This window comes from Elgaria multicarinata, chromosome 2 (assembly GCF_023053635.1).
Source record: "Elgaria multicarinata webbii isolate HBS135686 ecotype San Diego chromosome 2, rElgMul1.1.pri, whole genome shotgun sequence".
NCBI classification, from domain to species: Eukaryota; Metazoa; Chordata; class Lepidosauria; order Squamata; family Anguidae; genus Elgaria; species Elgaria multicarinata.
In genome coordinates this window covers 129,549,325-129,572,696 of record NC_086172.1, presented here as the reverse complement: position 1 = coordinate 129,572,696, position 23,372 = coordinate 129,549,325, and the positions used below count along the sequence as shown (strand labels likewise).

The window sequence follows — 23,372 nt, the reverse complement described above, 5'->3', positions numbered from 1 at the left end:
GCACATCGCATAGCCTACTTAGCGGCTTTCATTTTTCTCAGTACAGGCTTTTGTGTGTGGCTTGCCTTTGGGCATTGGGTGCTATAAGAGGAAACAACGCCCATATACAATGATCAGGGATTTTGGCACCAATCCTTATGCTCACAAACTGGTTGTGCACATGGTGGTGGATACGGATCCTTCCATCCCTCCATTGAAACATACAATTGGCACTATGGTCTTTGACAGCTTTGATAATTTCTGCGTTGGCTGTGGTTAGGGGTACTGAATTCAGTCTCCTACAAGTTTCGCCTTCGCCAACAACTAATCAGTGCTCTTAGAATCAGATTCAGCAAGCTATGATTATTGTATACAGCAGCATGTGTGCAGCCTTTGGACACTTTTAGATTCACACCATTGTTTAGATAACAAGCAGTTTTGCAGAAGTAAATTTTGAACTACAGATGCTCATCAGGGACAGTTCCTGTAGCCATGTTGCCAAGGACAGTCCATAATAGCTGGCAGCTGAGTTGATACATATGAATAAGCCAAATTGTAGGAGTTTTCATCTGCCTTTTGTAAAGCTAATGGGCCTTAATTGCCCATTCAGGACCAAGCCACCACCCAAATACTTTGCATTACAACAAGGAATTGTTGTTGGGGAAATTAATCCCCCCTCCTGCTACTGTAAGGATTGTAGCTATGTTCAGAGGGAACAGGGAATTCTGAGGGGCGGGTTGGGGGGTGGGCTGTGAGGACATCAGCATTCCTCCTAATAAACAAGAGCCAGTGTGGCATCCCCATGAGCCCTGACACCACTACTAACAGGAGCTGGTGTTTTGGGGGGTTGTTTTTTTTAAAATCATTTTGCACCTCTCATATTGCAACAAACCAAAACAATTTTTATGCAAAACTCTTGAAACCTTAGAACAATATATAAAGTTTTTATATCTATTGAAAATGTAGAGATATTGTAAGAGTGAAATCTTGTATCTTTGTACATGAAATACCTAGAGCCTAAAGAAATTTTATTCACAGCGTATTTCTACTATAATATATTTAGAGCATTTCCAAGTAGAAAGGTCTGTGTCCATACCTTACTCATTCACTCTATCGATACTTGAGGCAAATTATATTTGTTAAGAGAGTACATCTGCATTTGCAGCTGTTTAATTTTGTGAACGCTGATATTTCTTCAATTAGGACAAGTTGGGCAATGTCTTTAATATTCTTTTGATTATTTTTTCTTTTCCTCTGGAATAAAGTGCCTCTATTATTCCATAATGCTGAACAATATGCAAAAGGTTTTGAGTCTCACTTTGTTATAAAACTCAGATATTATCCCTGTGGATTATGAAACTACTAACTCTTCTTATGATGCCTTTTCCGTTCCACAGCTATACGCAAAGCCTTAATCATCATGTCTTTGTTATTTTCGATGTTGTACTGAGACAGTTTTACCAGCTTTTCAAAATCCTTCTCTGAATATCGCAAGGAATTTATATTATAAGGGCCAAAGGTACTGATAAGATCAATATCACCATCTTCCATCTCCTCAGGACTACGTTTCACTCCTATGATTTAAAAAAGAAGAGAAGTGTGTTTGTTTATTTATGTATTTGTATACACCAGCTTATTTGCTCAAAAGCCATCAAGGTGGGGTACAGCAATTTAAAATAGAATCTTAAAACAATAAAAACAGAAACATTAAAACTATATACTTTCAAAGGATGGAGTAAAACGTGCACCTTCACATCTTTTATAAATGCCTAGAGAGTGGTGCCAATGATAATTCTTCAGAGAGCATACTCTGTGGTTTGATTACAACTCAAGAGAAAGCCCTTTCATGTGTTCCTGATAAACAGGCTTCTCTAGGTAATGATGGCCTTAAGAGGGCCTCTCTTACAGATCTTAATCCCCAGAAAAGCTCATAGCAACACAGCCAGTCCCTTAGATAGCTAGGTCTTAAGCCAATTGGGGCTTTAAGGGTTAAAACCATCCCCTTGAATTGCATGCAGAAAGCAATTTCAGAAACTCCTGGGCATCGCCACAAAATGGCTGCCATAGGATTTGTGTCAAAGGACAAATATGCTGCCAAAACCTGACTGTGTACAAGGTAGAGGTGAAGTCTGAGCCTGAACACACTAACAATTCCTTTGAATCCAGTTTTCATCACTAGTAAAAACCTATTTTACAGCAAAATGTGTTTATTAAAAAAAAACAGTGGGTGGGGTAGGGCATCTTGGTGTGCAATAAGCCGTTATCTGGGGACACATTGGTACCCACAAACACCATGTTGTCTACCCCTTCTCTAAGTAGTGTCACCTCATTTTCAAGTACTCTCATCCCAGTATCCTGATCTCCCCTTTTGTCAGTCAAAGAATAAAGTCAGTCATAATGTATTGAAATGAAAAGTAAAGAGTGCTTGGACAAACTTACCAGGTGCTTTGTACTCCCTGAAGGAGTTGAGAACTAAGGGGAAAAGAAGCACTAATGGAATCTCAGGACCTTCTTGTTCTCCAACCAAGTAGCACTCTTCTACCTCTTTTCCTTCTTCTTCCTTTGGGATAATTTTGGGAAATGGGATTCCTTGCTCTGAGAAATATTCGGAAGCTTTTATCAGGGGCTATGTAGTTGTAGGGATAAAAATATCGAAACAAGAAGTTAGTTGAACCCTTGCTTGATAAAGAGATGGAAGGTCTCTACACACTCACACCTATTTCTCAGTCTAATTCTTTTTTTAGAACCTGTGGTTTCTTATCTCACGCTACCCCAACAACCATGATTACTAGTAACATGTTTTAGCAACATTGTAGGGTTTATACTTTGCTTATGTTCAGAAAGCTGTTAAACAAGAACCTTAAGACCCCTCAGGCTGTAACTATCTCAGCCAGATGGAAGGCTTTTATTGTTATAGAAATTATGTAGTGAGAACCAGTTCTGTTTTTTTTTTTTAATATTTATTTATTAAACTCTATTTAACAAAGCATTTTTAAAAAGTTAAAAATATATATAAAAACATACAAGTCAGACAGCGTTTCTAATAAATACACAAACACGATTTCTGTAGATGCCGAACCGAGCTTGTTTCCTTCAATTTACTGTGGTCAGAGGAAGATTTGTTAAACCAGAGTTGGATGCCACATCTGTACCATTGATGTAATTGAGAAAAGGAGACCATATTTCATTGAATGGGTCATAGCTAAGTTGGCCCGACGAGACTCTGCGGTGGTAGGTTATTTTTTCAGAGCAGGCTATATCCCACACTTTCCCTTTCCATCCAGTGAGTGTAGGGCCCTTCGGATCCTTCCAGTGTTCGGCGATTTCTAAACGAGCTGCCGTAAGGAGGATAAATACCAATTCTTTATGGGTAAGGGAGGGGTTTAGAGCGTTGGGCAGGGACAGCAGGGCCAGGCTTGGTTCTGGAAAGATCATCTGATCAGTGGCCTTAGAAATTATATTGAAGATAGTTTCCCAGAACTGCTTCAGGGCCTTACACTCCCACCACATATGTAAGTAAAAGCCCTTTTCATCGCATCCTCTCCAACACAGTGGGGAGATTGAAGTCGTTGCATGCGAGAGTTGAATTGGAGTTATATACCATCTTAATATAACCTTGAGGGCTGACTCCTGTATGCGGGACGATATTGTTCAGAGGTGGGGATTTATCCAAATTTGTTTCCATTTTATATCTTCAATCTCTATATGTAGATCAGTTTCCCATATGCTCCTCAGAGCCAGGGAGAAGCCACCACCCTTCTCAAGCAATAGGTCACGCTGAGGTCACGCCTTTATCTTTCCCTTTGGATCTCTAAATTGCTGAGGTCACGCCTTTATCTTTCCCTTTGGATCTCACACATAAATGCTCAAAGGGGGAGAGAGGGCGAAAATCCGTCTCGCTACTGAATCTTTTGTTTAAGAATGTTCTGACTTGTGTCAGTTGGAGCCAAGAGGGATTGAACCCTTTTAGCTTGTCTTTTAGTTGACTATCGTTAATTATTTGGTCTTTGACTAAAAAGTCCCTCAAACGATAGATCCCCTTACTATCCCACCCAGCAAACTGGGCATATTTATCTTCATGTCTAAAAGATGGATGATCTAAAAAAGGTAGCATTGGAGACTCTGGGGGAGAGAGATAGGTTGACCATTTTTTCCATATTGCTAGGGTTAGGCGTGTGAATGGATTGGAGATTTGTTTGACGATGGTCCAGGAAGTTTTTAGGAAGGGGAGAGCTGGAATTGTGGGTTGTTGGGATATTGTTTCTATTTGTACCCAGGGAATACTAGTCTCACAGTTGATTATTTTGACTAGCTGCCTAAGCTGGAAGGCCTCAAAGTACATCAGTACATTGGGCATTCCTAGGCCTCCTTTTGTGCGTTTCCTATATAACGTCCCCTTATTTATACGGGAACGTTTTCCGTGATTGACAAAGCGGTCTAGTATAGCTTGCCATTTGGAGAAGGACTTAGGAGGGATATTTGTAGGTAAGGCCTGATAAAGGAATAATATTTTGGGCAATAAACACATTTTTATTGCGGCTATTCTGCTAAGATATGTGAGTTTTAGTTGGCTCCGTTTAGTAGAGTTATGGAGGATCTGATTAGACAGTTTCCCAAAATTTAATCATCTCTTTGGGAGAGTATGACACCATTAGGTGCCAGACTTAATTATGCTAATCAACTTGCAGGGTAGTTTGGAGACCTCAGGGAAATAGCCCTCCATCCCCTTTTGAATATCAAACCTTCCTGGCTGCCAGAAATTTCATCTCTGTGCAGAGTAAATAGGGGAGTTATAGGGAGGTGCAAACATGAGAGCAGGCTCCAGAAACCCCTAACTGAGAGACCAGGCATCCAGGGAGTTTAGGGGAGTATCCAATGGTGTCCCAGTACCAGAGCTAATGACATTGCACTGGCATAAACCAAAACGTGTGCATTGTAACTAGTCACTTTTTCCTGTTGTGCTAGTTACGCTGTGCAAAAATTGGTTTATGCTACCGCAACATCAATAGCACCATTGGATTCTTCCTTAAATCTTTTAATTCTTTATCCCCATTGGTAGCAGCAGTCAAAGCAAAGGGCCTTTTCTGTGCAAAAGAAAGGATGGGAAAGAAGAATTTCCATAGTATAGCTGGCTAAGGAATGCTCGTTGTCAGACTTTTTTCTGTCTAAACACGCCCTAAGATGCCTTGGCCTAATAGGTGCCGTCCTTGTAAAGAGGATTGGAGCCTACGTGTGACAGCACCAAAACATGATCTTGTTCCATGTGTATCCAGAAACTGGTATCCATGGAAGGGATCCCATGCAAACAAACAAACAAAAACCCCAGAAAAACTTCATTTGGGAGTCACATACAAATTTATAGTAAGAATGTTGATTTGGTGGAGCTATGTGAATAAAGCAAGCACAGTATTTTCATCACTTTAAGCAGCTCTTATCTAACTTACATCAAACAGGGAAAATAACATCAGTGAAGTTAATGGTGGTATTGACATTTAAAGCCCTAAATGGTTTGGGGCCAGATTATTTGAAGGAACGCCTCCTCCCATATGTACCTGCCTGGACCTTAAGATCATCTACAGGAGCCCTTCTCCGTGAGCCCCTGCCAAAGGAAGTGAGGCAGGTGGCTACTAGGAGGAGGGCTTTCTCCGCTGTGGCACCCCGGTTGTGGAATGAGCTCCCCAGAGAGGTCCGTCTGGCGCCTACACTGTACTCCTTTCGTCGCCAGCTGAAGACCTTTTTATTCTCTCAGTATTTTAACACTTAATTTTAACTTAAATTTAAATTTTACTGTTTTAACTCTGTATTTTAATCTTATATCAATTTTGCTGTGTGGTTTTATCCTGGTTGTGCCTTCTCTGCTGTGGCACCCCGGCTGTGGAATGAGCTCCCTAAGGAGGTTCGCTTGGCACCTACATTATATGCTTTTAGACGCCAGGTGAAGACCTTTTTATTCTCCCAACATTTTAACAATCTATAAATTTTAAATAACATGGTTTTAAATTTGTAATTTTGCATTGCTGCTGTTTTCATCTGGTTGATCTTTTATATTGTATTTTATATTATGGTTTTATACTGTTGTTTTATACTTTGAATGGTTTTGATTTTTGTGAACCGCCCAGAGAGCTCCGGCTATTGGGCGGTATAGAAATGTAATAAATAAATAAAAATAAATAAATATTTTATACTGTATTTTGTATTTGTGCTTTTAACTTGTTGGTTGTTTTATTATGGTTTTAATTTTTGTGAACTGCCCAGAGAGCTTCGGCTATTGGGCGGTATAAAAATGTAATAAATAAATAAATAAAATAAAATAGTCATCAGTTCCCCACCCCCCATAGCCCTGAAGTTGCTGATGGCAGAGGAGGAAACAGCTGCAAGAATAAGATTCTAACGGAAGAGAAGGCAGTGGGTTATGACAGATCAACTTCCTTTTTGCATCAGAAAAGAAGAAATAAGTAATTGAGTTATGCATACAATTATTACTGCAGAAAGCAGGGAAAGTTTGAGATTTGAGCCTTCTCACCTCTAATTGTGATCCTGTGCTGTAATTTAAATGTATGATGAGATCCACTTTTCTCTCAGGCCTCATGAGTGGTGGATAGCTAGTTTCACAGGCAAATGCATTATCTACTAAATACAAGACATCTTCAGCTCCTGTCAGCTGGTTAGGAAAACTGTCAAGGTCACAGTCTAAAAGAAAAGATTTTATTGTCAAAAGCAGGCAGTGGTGCTATTTTGTGAAAAGTAAAGAAACCGAAAACACAGTGCAAATACAGCTCTCTTCTTCAAGCTCATGACATTTCAACAGATCTTCCATCTTTATTTCCCAAACTACTGTGTTCTAGTAACTTGGAAAAAGAAAACAGCCCCTTTTCCCTCTGGGAGAAGAGCAAACAGTCAATCTTTAAAGCAGAGTTGTTGAACCTCAAGTTGGAAGGCCAAATCGGGGGTCCCAAATCTGACCACCCATAAATCCACAGAGATCCACTCCTGTTTTCCTCAACCACCAATTGTTGCGTGGTTTCTCGGGTTTTGCATGCCACCCCACCCCCCATTTTAAAAGGTTGAAATGGCTCTCCTAGCGGCTCTTACTGCTACTGGCAGGAAGAGCTTTAAGCTAAAATATGCTGGTATTCAGGATATTTTGGCTCCTCCCCTTTCCCCTTCAGCACTGGGGCCCCTGAAAGTTTCTCCGAAATGGAATTTGGCCCTCAGGCTGAAAGAGATTCAACACACCTGTCTTAAAGGCTTCAGGTATTTGGCACACAAGCTATTCAAAGTGAGCCTTTATTAGAAGCTTCAGCTGTACCTTTCCAATTTGCAAATTCACTCTCTAGGTACTTGTTGTTCATCGGGCAGCCTCTCAGAAAATTGGGGACCACAGAAACAGCAGGTCGCCACATAATAATATCTTGAAAAACACTGGCAAGGCTACTCGGAGGACACTGTGCACGTGTTGGTAGTTTATATGTATGTGTATACTGAAGATACTTATCTGCAAGAGAAACAACAGCCATTAAATTCATTAAAAAATGATATTAGTCTTTCATTGGACATATTTCTTATGTGGCTCTTGAAATTGACACAGCTCCCTTTTCTGATTTCAATCAGGCTTTCTACAAGTTTATTTTTTGTCCCTATTCTGGTTAAAATCTCAAATTACTGTCTCAGGACTCGTCTGTACATTGCCTTTTTGTTGCTGTTGCAAATAATTTCTGTCAACCGCCCAGAGAGCCCTGGCTATGGGAGCGGTATATAAATGCAATAAATAAAATAAATAAATAAAATATAACAATAACAAAAGACAAACAAAAGGGGGAACCACAAAAGATGGGAGGGAAGGAATATCATAAAATACATTCTTACACAATAATTTACACCACCAACAGCAATAACAACCATCACCATTCGGATTTGGGCCTGAAAGTCCAAGGAAAAGTGTAGGTGCATGGAGGGTAAGTTATAAGCAAGCACAATTTCTCACATTGCACAACATCTTCACTGATCAGTGGGCATATGTCTGTTAAGGCATAAGCCTTAGCTTCCCATTCCCTGGCTTTCTGGAGTTTGAGCCAATAAGAGAGAGCCTTCACTCTAGTCTTTTAAACTGGCAACAAGGAGCTGGAAAGAAACTCCACCTTATGGTTTCTTAATGCTACTGCTGCCATTATGCGCAACATGCAATTCCCCTGCATATGTAGTTTAGCTTTCCTCATCCTCCAGATGTGTTGGCCTACAGCTCCCAGTGCTAGGAGTTGTAGTCTGACACATCTAGAGGGCGCCAGTTTGGGGAAGGCTGATGTATGCATGTATTTATTTACTTATTACATTCCTATACCTCCCAATAGCTGAAGCTCTCTGAGTGGTTCCTAACAATTAAAACCACAAAATACACCATAAAATATAATGTAAAAGCTTAAAACTACAGAAGCGACTGAACGAATAAACACAGTATAAAAGTCCAAAACCAAAATAAAACCTAGCAGCCATGCAGAGATTTAAAATATAGTAATAGATTTAAAACAACAGAGCTAAAAGACTAAAATGTAGAGAGTTTCTACATCAGTTCCATTCCATACCATATTTATTTATTTATTACATTTATATCCCGCCTTTTTTCCTCCAAGGAACCCAAGGCGGCGTACATAATCCTCCTCCTCTCCACTTTATCCTCACAACAACAACCCTGTGAGGTAGATTGGGCTGAGAGTCTGTGACCGGCCCATAGTCACCCAGTGGGTTTCCATGGCCAAGTGGGGACTAGAACCCAGATCTCCCAACTTCCAGTCCCACACTCTGGTGTACCATATGCCTTGCAGTATAGGTCGGCTGTGGCTACTAGCACTGATAGCTATGTGCTGCCTCCAGTAGCAGATGCAGTAAACCTATGTACACCAATTGTGGGGAAACATGGGTGGAAGGGTGCTGTTGCACTCGTGTTCTGCTTATGGGATCCTGGTAACAGATGATTGGCCACTGTGTGAATAGAATGCTGGACTTGATGGGCCCATGGTCTGATCCAGCATAGCTCCTCTTATGTTCTTAGAGGTATCAACCATCATATGAGTATGTGTCACTATTATCATGAAGGCCAGCCAAGATCCTGTCTGAATTTCAGGTGTCCAGTGCATCATCACTCACAACAGTGGTTAGAAACACCTTGTTTGCTGTTTACCCCTGAATTTTACAGCACAAGTTTTACAGTACAAGTTTAGTTAGAAGGAAATCCCACTGGGTTCAATGGCGCTTACTCCCAGGTATAGCATTTCAGCCTCAATCCGTATAATACTGAAGCCTTTGTGTTCCCATCCTTCTGCTGATTGTCAGTGCAGGGGAAACAATGGGACAAGCTATCTCTTTCAAAATAAGATTTTGAGTCCTTAGGTGTCTCCTCCAGAAAACCTCTACATCAATATGATCCTGTTCCCAGGATCATCATATCACATTTTATAGTGGGAAGGAACATTCAGTAATGTGTCGGAAAAGATTCTACAATTGAATATAATTACTATAGTGTTGCAGTGTTATGTAGCAAAAGGCCTTATTCGTCGTGGTTTAAGGTGTCTTCTGAACATGGCCTGGCTTTCTGGCTTAACCACCATGGTTAAAGCTGTGGTTTAAGGTGTCTTCTGAATGGGACCTATGCCACATTAATAAACACAGCAGAAATAAAATGTAAATGGTCACTTGCCAATGTCAGTTACTCTGTCCCGTGTCCACGCCTGCCAAAAATCGTCTGTAGTAACAGCCAGAAACCATGCATCCATAAGGTTCACAGAAAATACACTACTCCAGATTCCTGTGACAAGGGGAAAAATAGATGGGAGACATTTATTTATTTATTTATTTATTTATTTATTACATTTTTATACCGCCCAATAGCCAAAGCTGTCTGGGCAGTTCACAAAAATTAAAACCATAATAAAACAACCAACAGGTTAAAAGCACAAATACAAAATACAATATAAAAACCACAACCAGGATAAAACCACGCAGCAAAATTGATATAAGATTAAATTACAGAGTTAGAACAGTAAAATTTAAATTTAAGTTAAAATTAAGTGTTAAAATACTGAGAGAATAAAAAGGTCTTCAGCTGGCGATGAAAGGAGTACAGTGTAGGCACCAGGCGGACCTCTCTGGGGAGCTCATTCCACAACTGGGGTGCCACAGCGGAGAAAGCCCTCCTCCTAGTAGCCACCTGCCTCACTTCCTTTGGCAGGGGCTCATGGAGAAGGGGCCCTGTAGATGATCTTAAAGTCTGGGCAGGTACATATGGGAGGAGGCGTTCCTTCAAATAACCTGGCCCCAAACCGTTTAGGGCTTTAAATGTCAATACCAGCACTTTGAATCGGGCCCGGACCTGGACTGGCAGCCAATGAAGTTGTAAAAGGACTGGCGTAATGTGATCTCGCCGGCCAGTCCCTGTTAGTAAACGGGCTGCCCTGTTTTGTACCAGCTGAAGCTTCCGGACTGTTTTCAAAGGCAGCCCCATGTATAACGCATTGCAGTAATCCAAACGAGAGGTTATCAGAGCATGGATAACTGTAGCTAGGCTATCTCTGTCCAGATAAGGGCGTAGTTGGTATATCAACCTAAGCTGATAAAAGTTGCTCCTTGCCACTGAGTTCACCTGTGCCTCAAGTGACAGTTCTGGATCCAAGAGCACCCCCAAACTACGGACCCGATCCTTTAGGGAGAGTGCAACCCCATCTAGGACAGGGCAAACATCACCTCGCCGGACAGATGAACCACCCGCTAACAGTACCTCTGTCTTGTCTGGATTGAGTCTCAGTTTGTTAGCCCTCATCCAGTTCATTACCGTGCCGAGGCACTGGTTCAGAACAGTCACTGCCTCACCTGGGTTTGATGAAAAGAAAAGGTAGATCTGTGAAGTCTTAAACATTATTGATGAGATGTGTGTGTGTGTGTGTGTGTGTGTGTTTTCTTCAACCTGTTGGTTCGCTACCACCACCAAATAATTTTGTTTGAGAAGTGTTCTTTTTTTGTAGATTTTATTTTGTATTACTAATTTTGGTCATACTCTTGTACACCACCCTGGTATCGACAAGGATAAAGAGTGATATAAAAGTATTTTAATACATTAATTTATGTTTGAGGCGCTCATTTTGCACAATACCTAAAAAGTGTGTGGGCTGTGAGCAGGATAATCTTGGTTCAAAATTGTACCTCAGCCATAAATCCAGTAGGTGCTTTTAGGCAAGCTACTAACCTCTTAGCCTCGGCCTCTTGTCTACAATAAGGGGATAACAATACTGACCTATTAATGATATTGAGGTGTTTCTAATGTTGATAATCAACATTTCTCAGAGAGATTTTGTGAGATAATTTCTGAGAATTTTCTTTTCCTCAATTCCCTAGAAAAAGAGGGCTATTTTGACAAATGCACTCCAACATTATTTGCCTCAATACCCTAGAAAACTGCCAGGGGCAGTGGGAGGTGGTAGCTCTGTTTCTGGTGGGGCTATGAATCCAATCTGGGTTTTAGTCAGAACCAGCCAGAACTCTAAAGGAGCTAGCCAAGGTTTTGATGATAGGGTCCAGCACTTCGGATTTCTTCTTTAGAGTTCTTTAGAGACAAAAACCCAGAATGAATTACAGCCCCACCAAAAACAGAGCCACAAGCCTCCACTGACTAGGAGTAGTATCCAATTGTGTCCCAGTACCAATGCTAATGATATTGCACTGGCATAAACCAATGCTTACAGAAAGTAACTAGTGCTTGCTAAGGCAATGGGGAAAAGTAGCAATTAGTTTTACACTAGCCCAACAACATTAGCAGTAGTGTTGTTTCAAAAACAAAATACCCCCTGAAAATAACTGTATTTAGATTTGGTAGCTCAACCTATTTGCCACATATTCTGTGCCTTTCCTCTTTTGGTTTCAGCTATGAGACTAGTAGCATGTTAGCAGCCATACTCATCAATATTTTAATTAGCAATTGAATTACCTTCCAAGAAACTGATCCGTGATTCTGGGATTTTCTTCATCAAATGACCCATATAGAATTCACTGCCAAAATGTTCAGCACGGATATAGGCCCCATATTTTTGGAATCCCACCTCATATGGCGTGAACTCTAGCCATTCTAAAAAAAAAAGGGGGGAACCACAATAGAATAATGCCACAGTAATCTGCCACTGATAAAGAGAAATTCTGTTCAAATTAATTTTGTACAATCTTCCACTGAATTTTAGAAACAGGCACATATAACTTATGTCATACAACAAAGAAACACCAAGGAAGAAAAGAATGATGTAATGAGCAGAAGTGGAGGTGGTGGAGAAAGTGAAGCTTAAACTGGCCAACCAAAGGGGGTGCTTTTGCAAAAACAGGTTTGACAGATCTTTGTTTTGAACCCTTTGAAACCAGTGGGGGATTAACTATACCAGTTGCAAGCTCACTTAGTTGATGGGCCTGATCCTGGAGGCCCTTGGGGGAAATAAAGGGGCTTTGGATCCAGTGGGTCTAAGTCTGCCTCCAACATTCCCTGCACCCGGAACACCCTGTTTTGAGGTCTACCACTGGCACAAAGACTCCAAGCAGTAGGTCTACACCCACAGAGCTTTCCGCAGGGGTTCTCCTGGATGTGTGCATGCTCCCCATGCCACTGGAACCCCTGTCATCTGGCAGAGGGGCACTTCTGCCCCATCCAAACCCACTTCAGCCAGTGGATCTGTAGGTTAGGATTGAACACTTTGTCTGAGGTATTATTTTTGTAAATCTGCTCTCAAACATATGGTCCCTCTTACGTGGACATAAGAGGTACCACATTCAAACACATTTTTAATTGATAATTGAGCATTCCCCAATTATATGAACCAGGCTTTGTCACTTTCAATTATAACTTTTAACGATAACGTGCAGTCATAACTCTAGAATACAATTACCTCTAAACCCCCGATTACTTAATTTCTGTTTCACATTGAGACAAAGGTATATAGGCAGAGGGTTCTGGCCGTGAGTCAATGCCTGCTGGTGATCTGAGAGTTTATGATGATTTTCCTGTTGGTGAAAGTAGAAGGAAACAGTTAATGTGGCTGTAGAAAACATGGCAAGCTGCTCTGGAGTTTGGAACTGATATTCTAGATATTCTTCTGAACAGAAGTCCCAGCTATTCAGATATGCGAGTCTATCTAATTTATTTGTTCATTCTAAAAAAAAGGGGGGGATCAATGTAATTAAATTATATTGAACCTAATTTAAAATTGAGGGCACAACCCTATGAGGATGGCTGTAAGCCTCTGACCTTGGAGGCTTCTGACCATCCAATGCAGAGCAGGAGGAGCGATGGAGGCATTGGGGAGGGGGAAGGAAGGACGCTGAGGAGGCTGGAGGATTCCCTGTCAGCCGGCCTCCCCAGTCCCCTCCCTCTCCGCCCCCAGGAACGCTCCCTTTACCTTCCCTCCGAGGTCGCCTGTGCAGGGCTGGGAAGGGGGAGGCATTGGGGCCAGTTGGCATGGGCCTACGATTTTGAGGGGGCCTACTCTGAGAGGAGCTTCAGTGTCCTAAAATGAATCAAGTCATACTTTTGGTCTGCAATGATGCAAGAACGTTTGAATGGATTAGCAGTTTCGAACATTAACATGTACAAGGCAAAGTTGTTTGATTTTTCTCTTGTTGTTGTTGATGAATTTGCCCAAAGAAAAGCACATAAAGCATTTCTGGATGTGAAGAAGTGATGTCTTACATACATCTTGAATAAAAGTGCTTGCCATTATCTTTTCTATAAATTGTTCTAGTTCATATGTATTTAGAACTGATTAAAAAATACGTAATTAGCAGTTTGAAATGGGGCCTACATTTCCCATCTGGTCCGGGCCTGTTACCAGCTTTGCCAGGCCCTGTGCCTGAGTGACCTTTTAGAGGCATCCAGCACAATTTTCTCCACACTGACTGTGAGGGGGAGGGGGCAGATAGCTCGGACTCCTGGGTCCAACGCCAAGGTGGTATCTCTAACCTCGGATCCAGGAATCTGAACTATCTTATGGCCCCTGCCATGCTCTCTGGAGGTCATAGGATTGCTCTCCCCACATTTTAACAATAGTTTAATGTAGCCTTCCCCAACCAGATGCCCTGCAGATATGTTGGACTGGAACTCCCATCATTTCCAACTAGCATAGCCATAGCTTCTGCGGCATATATAATTATCCATTCTAGTGTTGCCTAACCTTGTCCCATTGGAATGAATGGGACTTTAAAAGCTCTGCCTTTTGCTTGATTGTGCCTTTAATCAGAACTAAATATTAGCTGAAGAAGCAGACGTTTGATAGTGAATATTACAGTACCCCATCACGTAGCATGGCCTCAATGATGAGTCCCCACAGATCTGTAAAAGATATACTATGCCCTTCTTGATACCGCTGCCACAACTCCTTTGCATAGTATTTCAGACGTTCTGGGGCAAAACTGGTAAGGAACTTGTTTTTTTTCAGATGTTTTTGGGCATTAATGATTGGCTCTTCTAGATCATTATGTGACCAGTTAGGATCATCATACAAATTAGACATTGTCCTGGAAAGAAACACAATAAAGACAATTCGCAGCTCAGAATAGGAGTAACATGAAATGAAATGCTTTGAGATGCTGCTGCCATTTCTTGAACTTCATTGTGACTGCATTCTACAGTTCTGTGATTTGGGATCTCTGTAAAATGTACGCAGAGCTCTGGTTTCTTAGGGGACATCTACACGGGCGCTTTACCCTGGGGTAGCTTTGGAGTGGCGGCAGGAGAGTTACATGACTCAGCTGCCACTCCGAAGGGATCCAGGGGCAAAGCCCCAAAGCTCCGCACTAAAAAAGTCAGGGACTTACCCCCGACTTTTTTAGCTCGGAGCCAGGCTCCGCGCCTCTGTGAAGGCTTTTTAAGGAAAAAATATATTAAAAGCGGAAGGGGGCAGATGTGGGGAGAGGAACGGGCCAGCCAGAGCGAGCTCAGAGGTAGTAGAGCCAGCTGCCCTGTTCCTCCCCCCTCCTCGTTGCTCCCAGCAACGGCAGCTGGGAAGAGAGGAAGGGGGCAGCATGGAGTCAGTTGCCCCTGCCGGGAGCACCAGAAATGGAGGAAAAACAGGGCAGCCGGCTCTCCTACCTCTGAGCTCACTCTGGGTGCCCTGTTCCTCTCCCCACATCCCCATCCCCATTTTTAAAAATTATTTTAAATCTTGAGATGCGAAGGATTGCATGTCCCCTCCATCCCTCCCAGTCAGCTGCAAATGCGATCCTTCGCATTTACAGCTAAACAAACAAACAAAAAACACTTTTCCCATTAAAAAAACCCCCACTTACCAGTAAGGAGGGGTGCAGATGCTCCCAGGTGCCTTGGGTGGGTGGGCGCGGAGGCACCTGTAAACCCGCAACTGCTCCTTCCCATATAGATGCTAGAAAGGAGCATCAATGCGGCTGCGCTCCGGCTCGCTCCGCCGGGCGCAGCAATGCCGCTGTCGTATAGACGAGGGCTTAGAGGACAGCCATTGAACTAATTCAGCCAAGAGTGACCAACGTGCTTTCATGCCAGCCAAAGAGGATCACTTAGTTTTGATGAAGGACCGCAATTAAAAGCCAGAACAACCATATTAATAATGATGGGAACTAGTTGAATATGGCTGTGGTGTTGATAAATACGCCTTTAACAAGCCTTTTCAGTATTTGAGGCTGTTGTAGAGGCAATTGAATTAGGATGTGCTGATTATTTATTTATTTATTGGTAATACTTATATACTGCTTAATATAATAAAATCCCCAAGCAATGATGGCTGCTAGTTCAGATGGCTTCAAAGTGGAATTAGAGTGGGTTGAAGAGCTCTTTGCTTGGGACTCAATTTTAAATAAAGCAAAGTTTTAGGTGGTGGAGCTGGGAATAAGGTATTATGTGGGAAACATTTGGCCTCTGGGCCTACAGTTAAGACAGCCTTCCCCAAATAGGTGCCCTCTGGATGTGTTGGACTACAACACTTAGTATACCTCAACCAGCCATGCTGGCTGGGCATTCTGGGAGTTGTAGTCCAGCACATCTGGAGGGCACCAGGTTGGGGAATGCGGAGTTAAGTACCTAAGGACATAAAAAGAGCCATACTGGATCAGACCAAGGATCCACCTAACCCAGCCTTCTGTTCACACCATGGCCAACCAACTGTCTGAGTGCAACAGCACCATCCTATCATTATTACATTGCCTTTGAAAACCAGAATGCCCAACTCATGCAATTGGGGTATGATAAAATTAGGGCCGTATCCTTATCGCAATTGCTAGCATACAATGGTTGCTCATGGTGACAGTTGAGGGAGGAGGATCCTTCAAGAGGAAAGCCTTTCAGCAGGGCTGGTGGAATAGCCCTGCTCTCCCTGTCTCATCTCTATAAAATGTCTTCCCAAAGAAACCAATGTTTGGCCTCACCTACCACCCATAAGAAGACCAAGAACATTTTGTTGTTCTTTGTTCATATTTATTTATTTATTTATTTATTTATTTATTTATTACATTTCTATACCGCCCAATAGCCGGAGCACTCTGGGCGGTTCACATGTTACTGATTCATGTACAAACCACAAGGATTGCCCTGTCTTTTTGCTCACATTTCCTTACCATGTTGTGCCCGATAAACCAGTGAAATAGGAAACACAGTCCAAAACATCCAACTGCTGCAGAGTCTGAAGGTGAGCATACAGTGCTGTAAGGGCTCTCATCCCGCCACCTGTTGTCATAATTGCCACCACTGGCACCTGCTTAACATACAAAAAAACCCCGCATACCCTTCATCAGGATGGTTTTTTAGCTAACCTAATAATTATAACAAAAATGGAGCAATGTCAGGGAGTAAATCTATAATTACTGAATATCTGAAGATCAACAATAATAACATTTCAAGTAGAGGCTCCTGTGAGGCCTGGTTGCCTTAAGCCAGGATAAGGTTGTTCGCAGAGCCATTACTTGAGGGCAAGCCAGCTGGGCAGGTATGAACTAGGGATATTGGAGAAAACTGCAATGGATTCAAATGACAGCCTGCGGATTCTGCAGGGGACTGACTTTTTCCAAGTCATGTAGATTTCCTGGGCTTGCAGACCAGTTTTCCATTTTGGGTAGGGATTTGCATGAATTTGCGATAGCGCTAATGCGCATTAGCGGTGGTGCGTTCTTGAGCAAACATGCATGAATTAGAACTAATTCGTATGGACTACTGCACATTAGCATATTTGCGGGAGTGTGCAAGTGCACAAACAGAATGAAATTCTGGTTAAAGTAATGCAATTCTGACTACGGAATAAGAAACGGCTGACAATTTGTGAAACAGCTGAAACAGATTTAACAAAATCCACACATCCTTAGTGTGGACTCATGGAGATGTCAATAGAACCAGAAGAACGATAACCAATATGAAAGTCTTCTAGTCCTTATTCCTAGTATCCAGACCACTAGCATTATCCCAGACAACTTTCTTAGCAGAGATCTGTTTATGTGTGTCTGCGTGCATGTGTTCGCTATATCTAAACATACAGAGAAAGAAATGGGGGCTGGGGAGGGAGGGAGAGAGGGAAAGAAAGAAAGAAAGAAAGAAAGAAAGAAAGAAAGAAAGAAAGAAAGAAAGAGAAAGAAAGAAAGAGGACACACAGAGAAGGCATAAATAATTTTTCAAGGATGCTTCCAGATGATGCATTTATGGTACTATCAGCCTGCCTCATTCACAGAATTTTATGGGGAGTTCAGATGACAATATCTCCCACTTGTAACCCTCCCATGTTTCCCCACAACTACTTCTATCTTTTCTCTTACTACAGAAAATCCAGTAAAGAAAAAATAAAGCAACAATAAGGGGAAGCTACGCATGTATGGCTGTATGTGCTTAGGCTCTCCACACCAGAGGGAGCACTGTGTGATCCTACTGACACCAAGAGCTAACGTGTGTACATGCAACGTCTTCTTGCCATTGTTCTACTTACCATACAGATTTTGTAGGTGGAACCTGGAGATATATGAATACTAAGGGCTAGGCCAGTGGGCAAGGCCCTACTGGACCCTCCATGCATTGGCTATACATGTGGAAGGGAGTGTCTTATGAACAGCCATAGTTTGTGCCCAAGATGGGGGCAGAAATGGCCCAGGGTGGGGTCCAGTAACTGGACAGGGACATGGAGCAGCACAGAGTTGTAGGAGCTGGTCATGAAAGACGTCGCAAGTTTAAAGGGAAAGCATGAAGTCATAAAGTTTGAGAAACATTGGCTGTGGCTGCACATCACAACAAACCAAGTATTTTTAAATGGCGGGTTGTTGCGAATGAGCCAGAACAAGCAAGTGTGCTGGTTTCCAGCAGGTCGGTCATTCCCACTGCAGCCAAACCATGACTGTGGGTTCAGATATTTCCCGTGACATCTGAACCCACAACTGGAGAGGGAGAGGCAACCCAGAGTTGGAACCCCATGGTTAAATCTTGAGTTTTGGATGCCTTTCCTCCAAAACCCCAGAGCCCTAGGTACTTCTGTTTTCCGCAGGAAAAGTCAAGCTGCTAGAAACTGACAGGCTCACTCTTGCTCATTCACGACAACCCAGGGTTTAAAAACAACCCCTTGGTTCTTGTGGTTTGAGACACCAGAGCCATGGTGTCTCAAAGTTTATAACCTGTTAAACTGAAACAAACAAACAAACACAACTGAAAAAGCAACAATGATATGTGACCACAGCCATTGGTAGAAATTTTTTATACCTGTTTGTTCTCAACAATTGACCACAGAAGAAGAATATCAATCTATCTATCTACATAAAATGCTGGTCTCCTAACCTCATCATCCTGTAGATCTTCCTCAAGCTGGAGGACCCTTTTCAAAGCTGCAGCAGCCACTTTCTTCCGTTTCTGCATGAATTCCTGTTCTTCTGGACATAGATCAAAGCCCAAGCGTACATCTAGCCCTGGTGTCCTGCAACAGAGATGAATACATATCTTGCATCACAACTTGTAGATGAGTTCGTATGCTGAATAAATAGATTCAAACAAACAAAAACAGCTTTGCCCCATCATGGGCGAAGGGGACAGGGCAAGAGCGACAGACAAAACCTCCTTCGGATTAGGATCCTGCCCAATTTTTGTGCAACGTCCCAGCCGTTCTGCTGGATGGTGTAGGTGAGTAGGGCCTCATGGGTGGGGCTGCATGTTGAAAATGGCAGATTGTGTTGCTCCTCAACAATGCACACACCCTGTTATGATGCAAACTGTGTGACATTGGACTCTGGTCAGAACAATAAATCCAGTGTTAGAGTTTCACTCTAAGCAGGTCATATACACACCCTTGAAATTCAAACCCTACTCAGAACGATGAGGAAACTTGGAAATGGAGTGCTGTAGCAAAAACCACTTCCTCAACCACTAGAACACCAAACAGTAAGAGTGCTATCACCTTCATTTTGCTGACTCTGGAGCAATCCCAGTAAAGGTAGTGGAAATAACCCAGCACAAAAAAAGATTTGAAAACTATCTTTTCAAAAGATTTGAAAACTAACATTTGCTGTGCCAAATATTTTGATCTATTTATTTTCAACCATTCATACTGTTGTTTTTTTACTGTTGTTTTTATGTTTCTGACGGTTTTTAAATTTTGTATACTTTTTTAATGTTTACTGTTTTTAATTTTTGTCAACCGCCCAGAAAGCTTTGGTTATGGGGCGGTATATAAATGTAATAAATAAATAAAATAAAATAAATAACTAAACAAATAAATTGAGCGTAATGGAAGGGGAGTGGCAAAAAGAAATCACATCTGAAAATTGAAGGACGGAGGGAGAATTTCAGAGAAATTTCTTAGTGTGTAGTGCTTCAGGGCTTACCTTACTTTAACGAGGTGGCCAGGGAGTGTGTGTATGTGTGTGTGCCTCTTTGCTTCTCAACTCTGGTCCGATCCTCCTGCACTTTGCAACCTCTCCAGCTGCTTGCACTTTCTGAAAAGCCCCTTAGAGAACTTAGCCAGGATTTTTTCCCTTGGGGCTTCCCAGTGCTGCTGCTTGCTGAGTGCCTGAAAGTGGGGCCAGGCATGTTTATTTTTGTTGTGAAAAGGACTCCTCCTCCTCTGGCTTCTGCCACCACATAGGTAGCAGGTCAAGAAAGCCCTATGGGGAATTCCTGGCTAAGTCATCTTGGGGGCTTTTCAGAAGTTGGAAGTTGAAAAAGAAAGAGGACACACACACCTTGGCCACCTCATTAAAGTAAGGTAAGCCCATAAGCACTGCACTCTTCTTCTTCTTCTTCTTCTTCTTCTTCTTCTTCTTCTTCTTCTTCTTCTTCTTCTTCTTCTTCTTCCTATTTATTACACATACCACCCCATAACCGAAACTCTCTGGGCAGTTTACAAAGATTAAAACATGGAACATTAAAAACAAATATACAAAATTTAAAAAGCATAAAAAGCATAAAAACAGATTACATAAGATATCCATCTATTTTGGGTCAGTTAAAAACTCAACATATGCTGTTAAATTCCTGGGAGAAGAGAAAAGCCTTTACCTGGCGCCAAAAAGATCATAATGTTGGCGCCAGGCGAGCCTCGTGGGGAGATTGTTCCATAATTGGGGGGCACCACTGAAAAGGCCCTCTCCCATCCTCCAAGCTTCCCTCAGAGTAGGCACCCAGAGGAGGACCTTAGATGTTGAATGTAGTGTACAGGTAGGTTCATGTCGGGAGAGGCGTTCCACCAGGTATGATCCCAAGCCGTGTAAGGCTTTATAGGTTAAAACCAACACCTTGAATCGGGCTCGGAAATGTACAGGCAACCAATGCAAGTGGGCCAGAATTGGTCTTATATGTTCAAAACTTCTCACTACCTTTGCGAAGGAAGTAGAAAAACAACTGCCTCTTTCGCAGGGAAGCAAAGAGTTGGCCAAAGTACCTGGAGGGGATTCAGCACAGCACTAATAATCTCTGGGTCGTCGTGATTACGTAGTGTGGTAAAGCATATTCACACTATGATTATGTACTTACTTTTGGCATGTGTTACATTTTGCAAATTGTCATGAAAAAAAGAAAAGAAATCTGACGTGAGTTCTCTCAATCCAAAATCTGGTTACTAGAATTCAAGTTTCACAAACCCAATTTGTTTTGTGAGGTAAACACGCTAAAAGATCTTTTAAAGATTGTATTTTAAAACGGATTAAGTGGAAATCCCCGAAGAGGTAAGAAATACATGCAAAAGACAAAACAGGTGCCTTACCAGTCCTTTGCTTTGAAGTGTATATTAAATTCTTTGTCCTGAAAAATCCAGAATGAAAATAACTAAATATCACAGATTTTGTCATATTGTCAAAGTTTTCCTAATCTTTCTCCAATGTAGAGAAAATATTTTACTTGTTTGATGCCAGGTTTGCATACGTTACTGTGAATGGCAAAATTGGAGTTCAACTATAAAAACAGTGCAGGCATTCTGGTAAATGTTGACTACCTTCAGCATTTGAAATTTACAACATGTTGTAGATTTGCACCCAAAACAGCAGCTCTGTGTCAAGCTCTTCTCTTCTTGCCATTATGTTTAAATGGCACACATTTGTTGTGACATCGTTATGTTCTGCATTTTTCCATAAATGCTCTATAATAGCTACCGCTGAGATGGCTGGGGGTAGGGAAACCACAGCATGATGACATCACAACACTTCAGGTAATATTATGGACATGATGAGGTGAGGGGACTGAAGGAAATTTTCTAATTCCACTGACAGACTCTTATAAACAATTTATTTTAGGAATAGGATCCCCCCCACACACACATCTGGTCGGGGTGAGGGCTCCACTGTGAAGAAATCTGGGCCACTGGGGGTCTCCACAGCTTTTACCAGAGCCCTGGCATGTTTCCCAGAGTTTGTTGGGTGGCTCTCCATCTTTATAAAATGCATGATAGCTTAATGGCAATGACCATTAAATGACTGCAATTTATGTAGAAGTAAAGCACTTTACAGCCACAAATGACATACAGCCATAATTTTCTCACAATATATAAATGGTAGGCATCATTAGGCTATTATGCCTTCTAGAAAGATGGAGAGCAGCCCCATGTGAAATCCGAGGGGGCTCTTCTGCGGACTCCAGAGGTCAGATTCTTGGGAATCTGGTGGGGTCCTCAATGGATTTCTCCAGCATCCTCATTTGTTTGGCCTATGCTGTGCTGGCTCCAGGTTTTTGAGGTTCGTTGTGCAACGCACCCTCAATGGGTTCCCCCCCTCAGGAAGTCCACCTACCTTCTCAACACTATTATCACCAGCTGCTATTGTCCATCTTAAGAACATAAGAGCCATGCTGGATCAGACTGAGGGTCCATCTAGTCCAGCACTCTGTTCACACAGTGGCCAACGAGCCATTGACCAGGGACCAACAAAGCAGGACACAGTGCAACAGCACCTTCCCACCCATGTTCCCCAGCAACTGGTGCACACAGGCTTACTTCCTCAGATACTGGAGGTAGAACAGAACCATCATTGATAGCCTTCTCCTCCAGTAGCCGTCTTTGTCACCACTTGCTTGATTGACAGATAGAGAGTGAGGGAGCAAGTAGGCAGTGGTATCTACTGCTCTTCCTTGTCACCACTTTTTGTCTGGGTCAGAATGACAGGTGAATGACAGGTCAGAATGGCAGGTGAACAAGCAGGTTGCAATGATGAAGATGAGCTTGTACTGGTATTTTTTTTTCCAGTGGGCCCCTGCTGCAGTGTGGGCCCTCAACAAGTGCCCAGTCATGCCTGTCTTTGATGCCAACCCTGAGCCAACAACTAAGTGTGCATGCCATTAAAATGTGACAAACCTATGGTGATATCATTGCTATAGTTATCTTGAGATCTTCTGCTCAACTTAAAATGGCACCACCACTGCATTTCAGTGGCTTTTCATTATCTTTCTCCAAATAAGGCTTTGTACACTGCCTGTCATGTCTAACCCTACTGCCCCTGTTTTGGGAGAAGAGAAGATGTTTCAGGTAATCAATCAGAATCAGATTCAGAACTAGAAGACGCAGCACCAGACACCAGCCAGCCTGTACCAGTGGGGAAGGAAGCTCTCACGGGCGATTCCCCAGCTGGGAATCAGCCTTCTCCAGAGCTTATCTCCTTAATCCTACACACTCAGTGGGAAGTGAGGTTTCTTCCAGGGGTGAGTGTCCCAACAAGCTACCTGATGCTAGGGTCTGCTGGAAGCTGAAACGCACGACGCAAAAGGAAGGCGTGAGAAAGTCAGTTAGATTACGACGGAACCTGCCTCCACACCAAGCACTCTAAAGTTACGGGCGTTTGAGAAGTGGCTTCCTATTCTTCTTGAACGAACAATTGTCTTGCTTAGTTTGCATAGTTTTGCCAAAGGGGACGTTTCCAAGAGCTTAGACTCTATTCAGGTAAAAGAGACGTTTATTGCTAAATAA

The 23,372-nt window shown here is 42.3% G+C and overlaps 1 protein-coding gene across 1 annotated transcript in view; it reads right to left on the bottom strand.

Moving 5' to 3' along the window:
* Nucleotides 1-1,015: 1,015 nt before the first annotated feature.
* Nucleotides 1,016-23,372, bottom strand: part of LOC134392933 (cytosolic phospholipase A2 epsilon-like) — a 73,593-nt gene continuing 51,236 nt past the window's right edge. The window contains exons 11-21 of the mRNA XM_063117699.1: nucleotides 21,186-21,223; nucleotides 18,770-18,905; nucleotides 16,582-16,718; nucleotides 14,289-14,514; nucleotides 12,891-13,005; nucleotides 11,951-12,088; nucleotides 9,671-9,778; nucleotides 7,289-7,474; nucleotides 6,503-6,669; nucleotides 2,419-2,605; nucleotides 1,016-1,553 (exon numbers count right to left, since the gene is read on the bottom strand). Of these exons, the coding sequence (XP_062973769.1) occupies nucleotides 1,342-1,553; nucleotides 2,419-2,605; nucleotides 6,503-6,669; nucleotides 7,289-7,474; nucleotides 9,671-9,778; nucleotides 11,951-12,088; nucleotides 12,891-13,005; nucleotides 14,289-14,514; nucleotides 16,582-16,718; nucleotides 18,770-18,905; nucleotides 21,186-21,223 (1,650 nt within the window). The 3' untranslated portion in view covers nucleotides 1,016-1,341. The remainder of the gene's footprint in view (nucleotides 1,554-2,418; nucleotides 2,606-6,502; nucleotides 6,670-7,288; nucleotides 7,475-9,670; nucleotides 9,779-11,950; nucleotides 12,089-12,890; nucleotides 13,006-14,288; nucleotides 14,515-16,581; nucleotides 16,719-18,769; nucleotides 18,906-21,185; nucleotides 21,224-23,372) is intronic.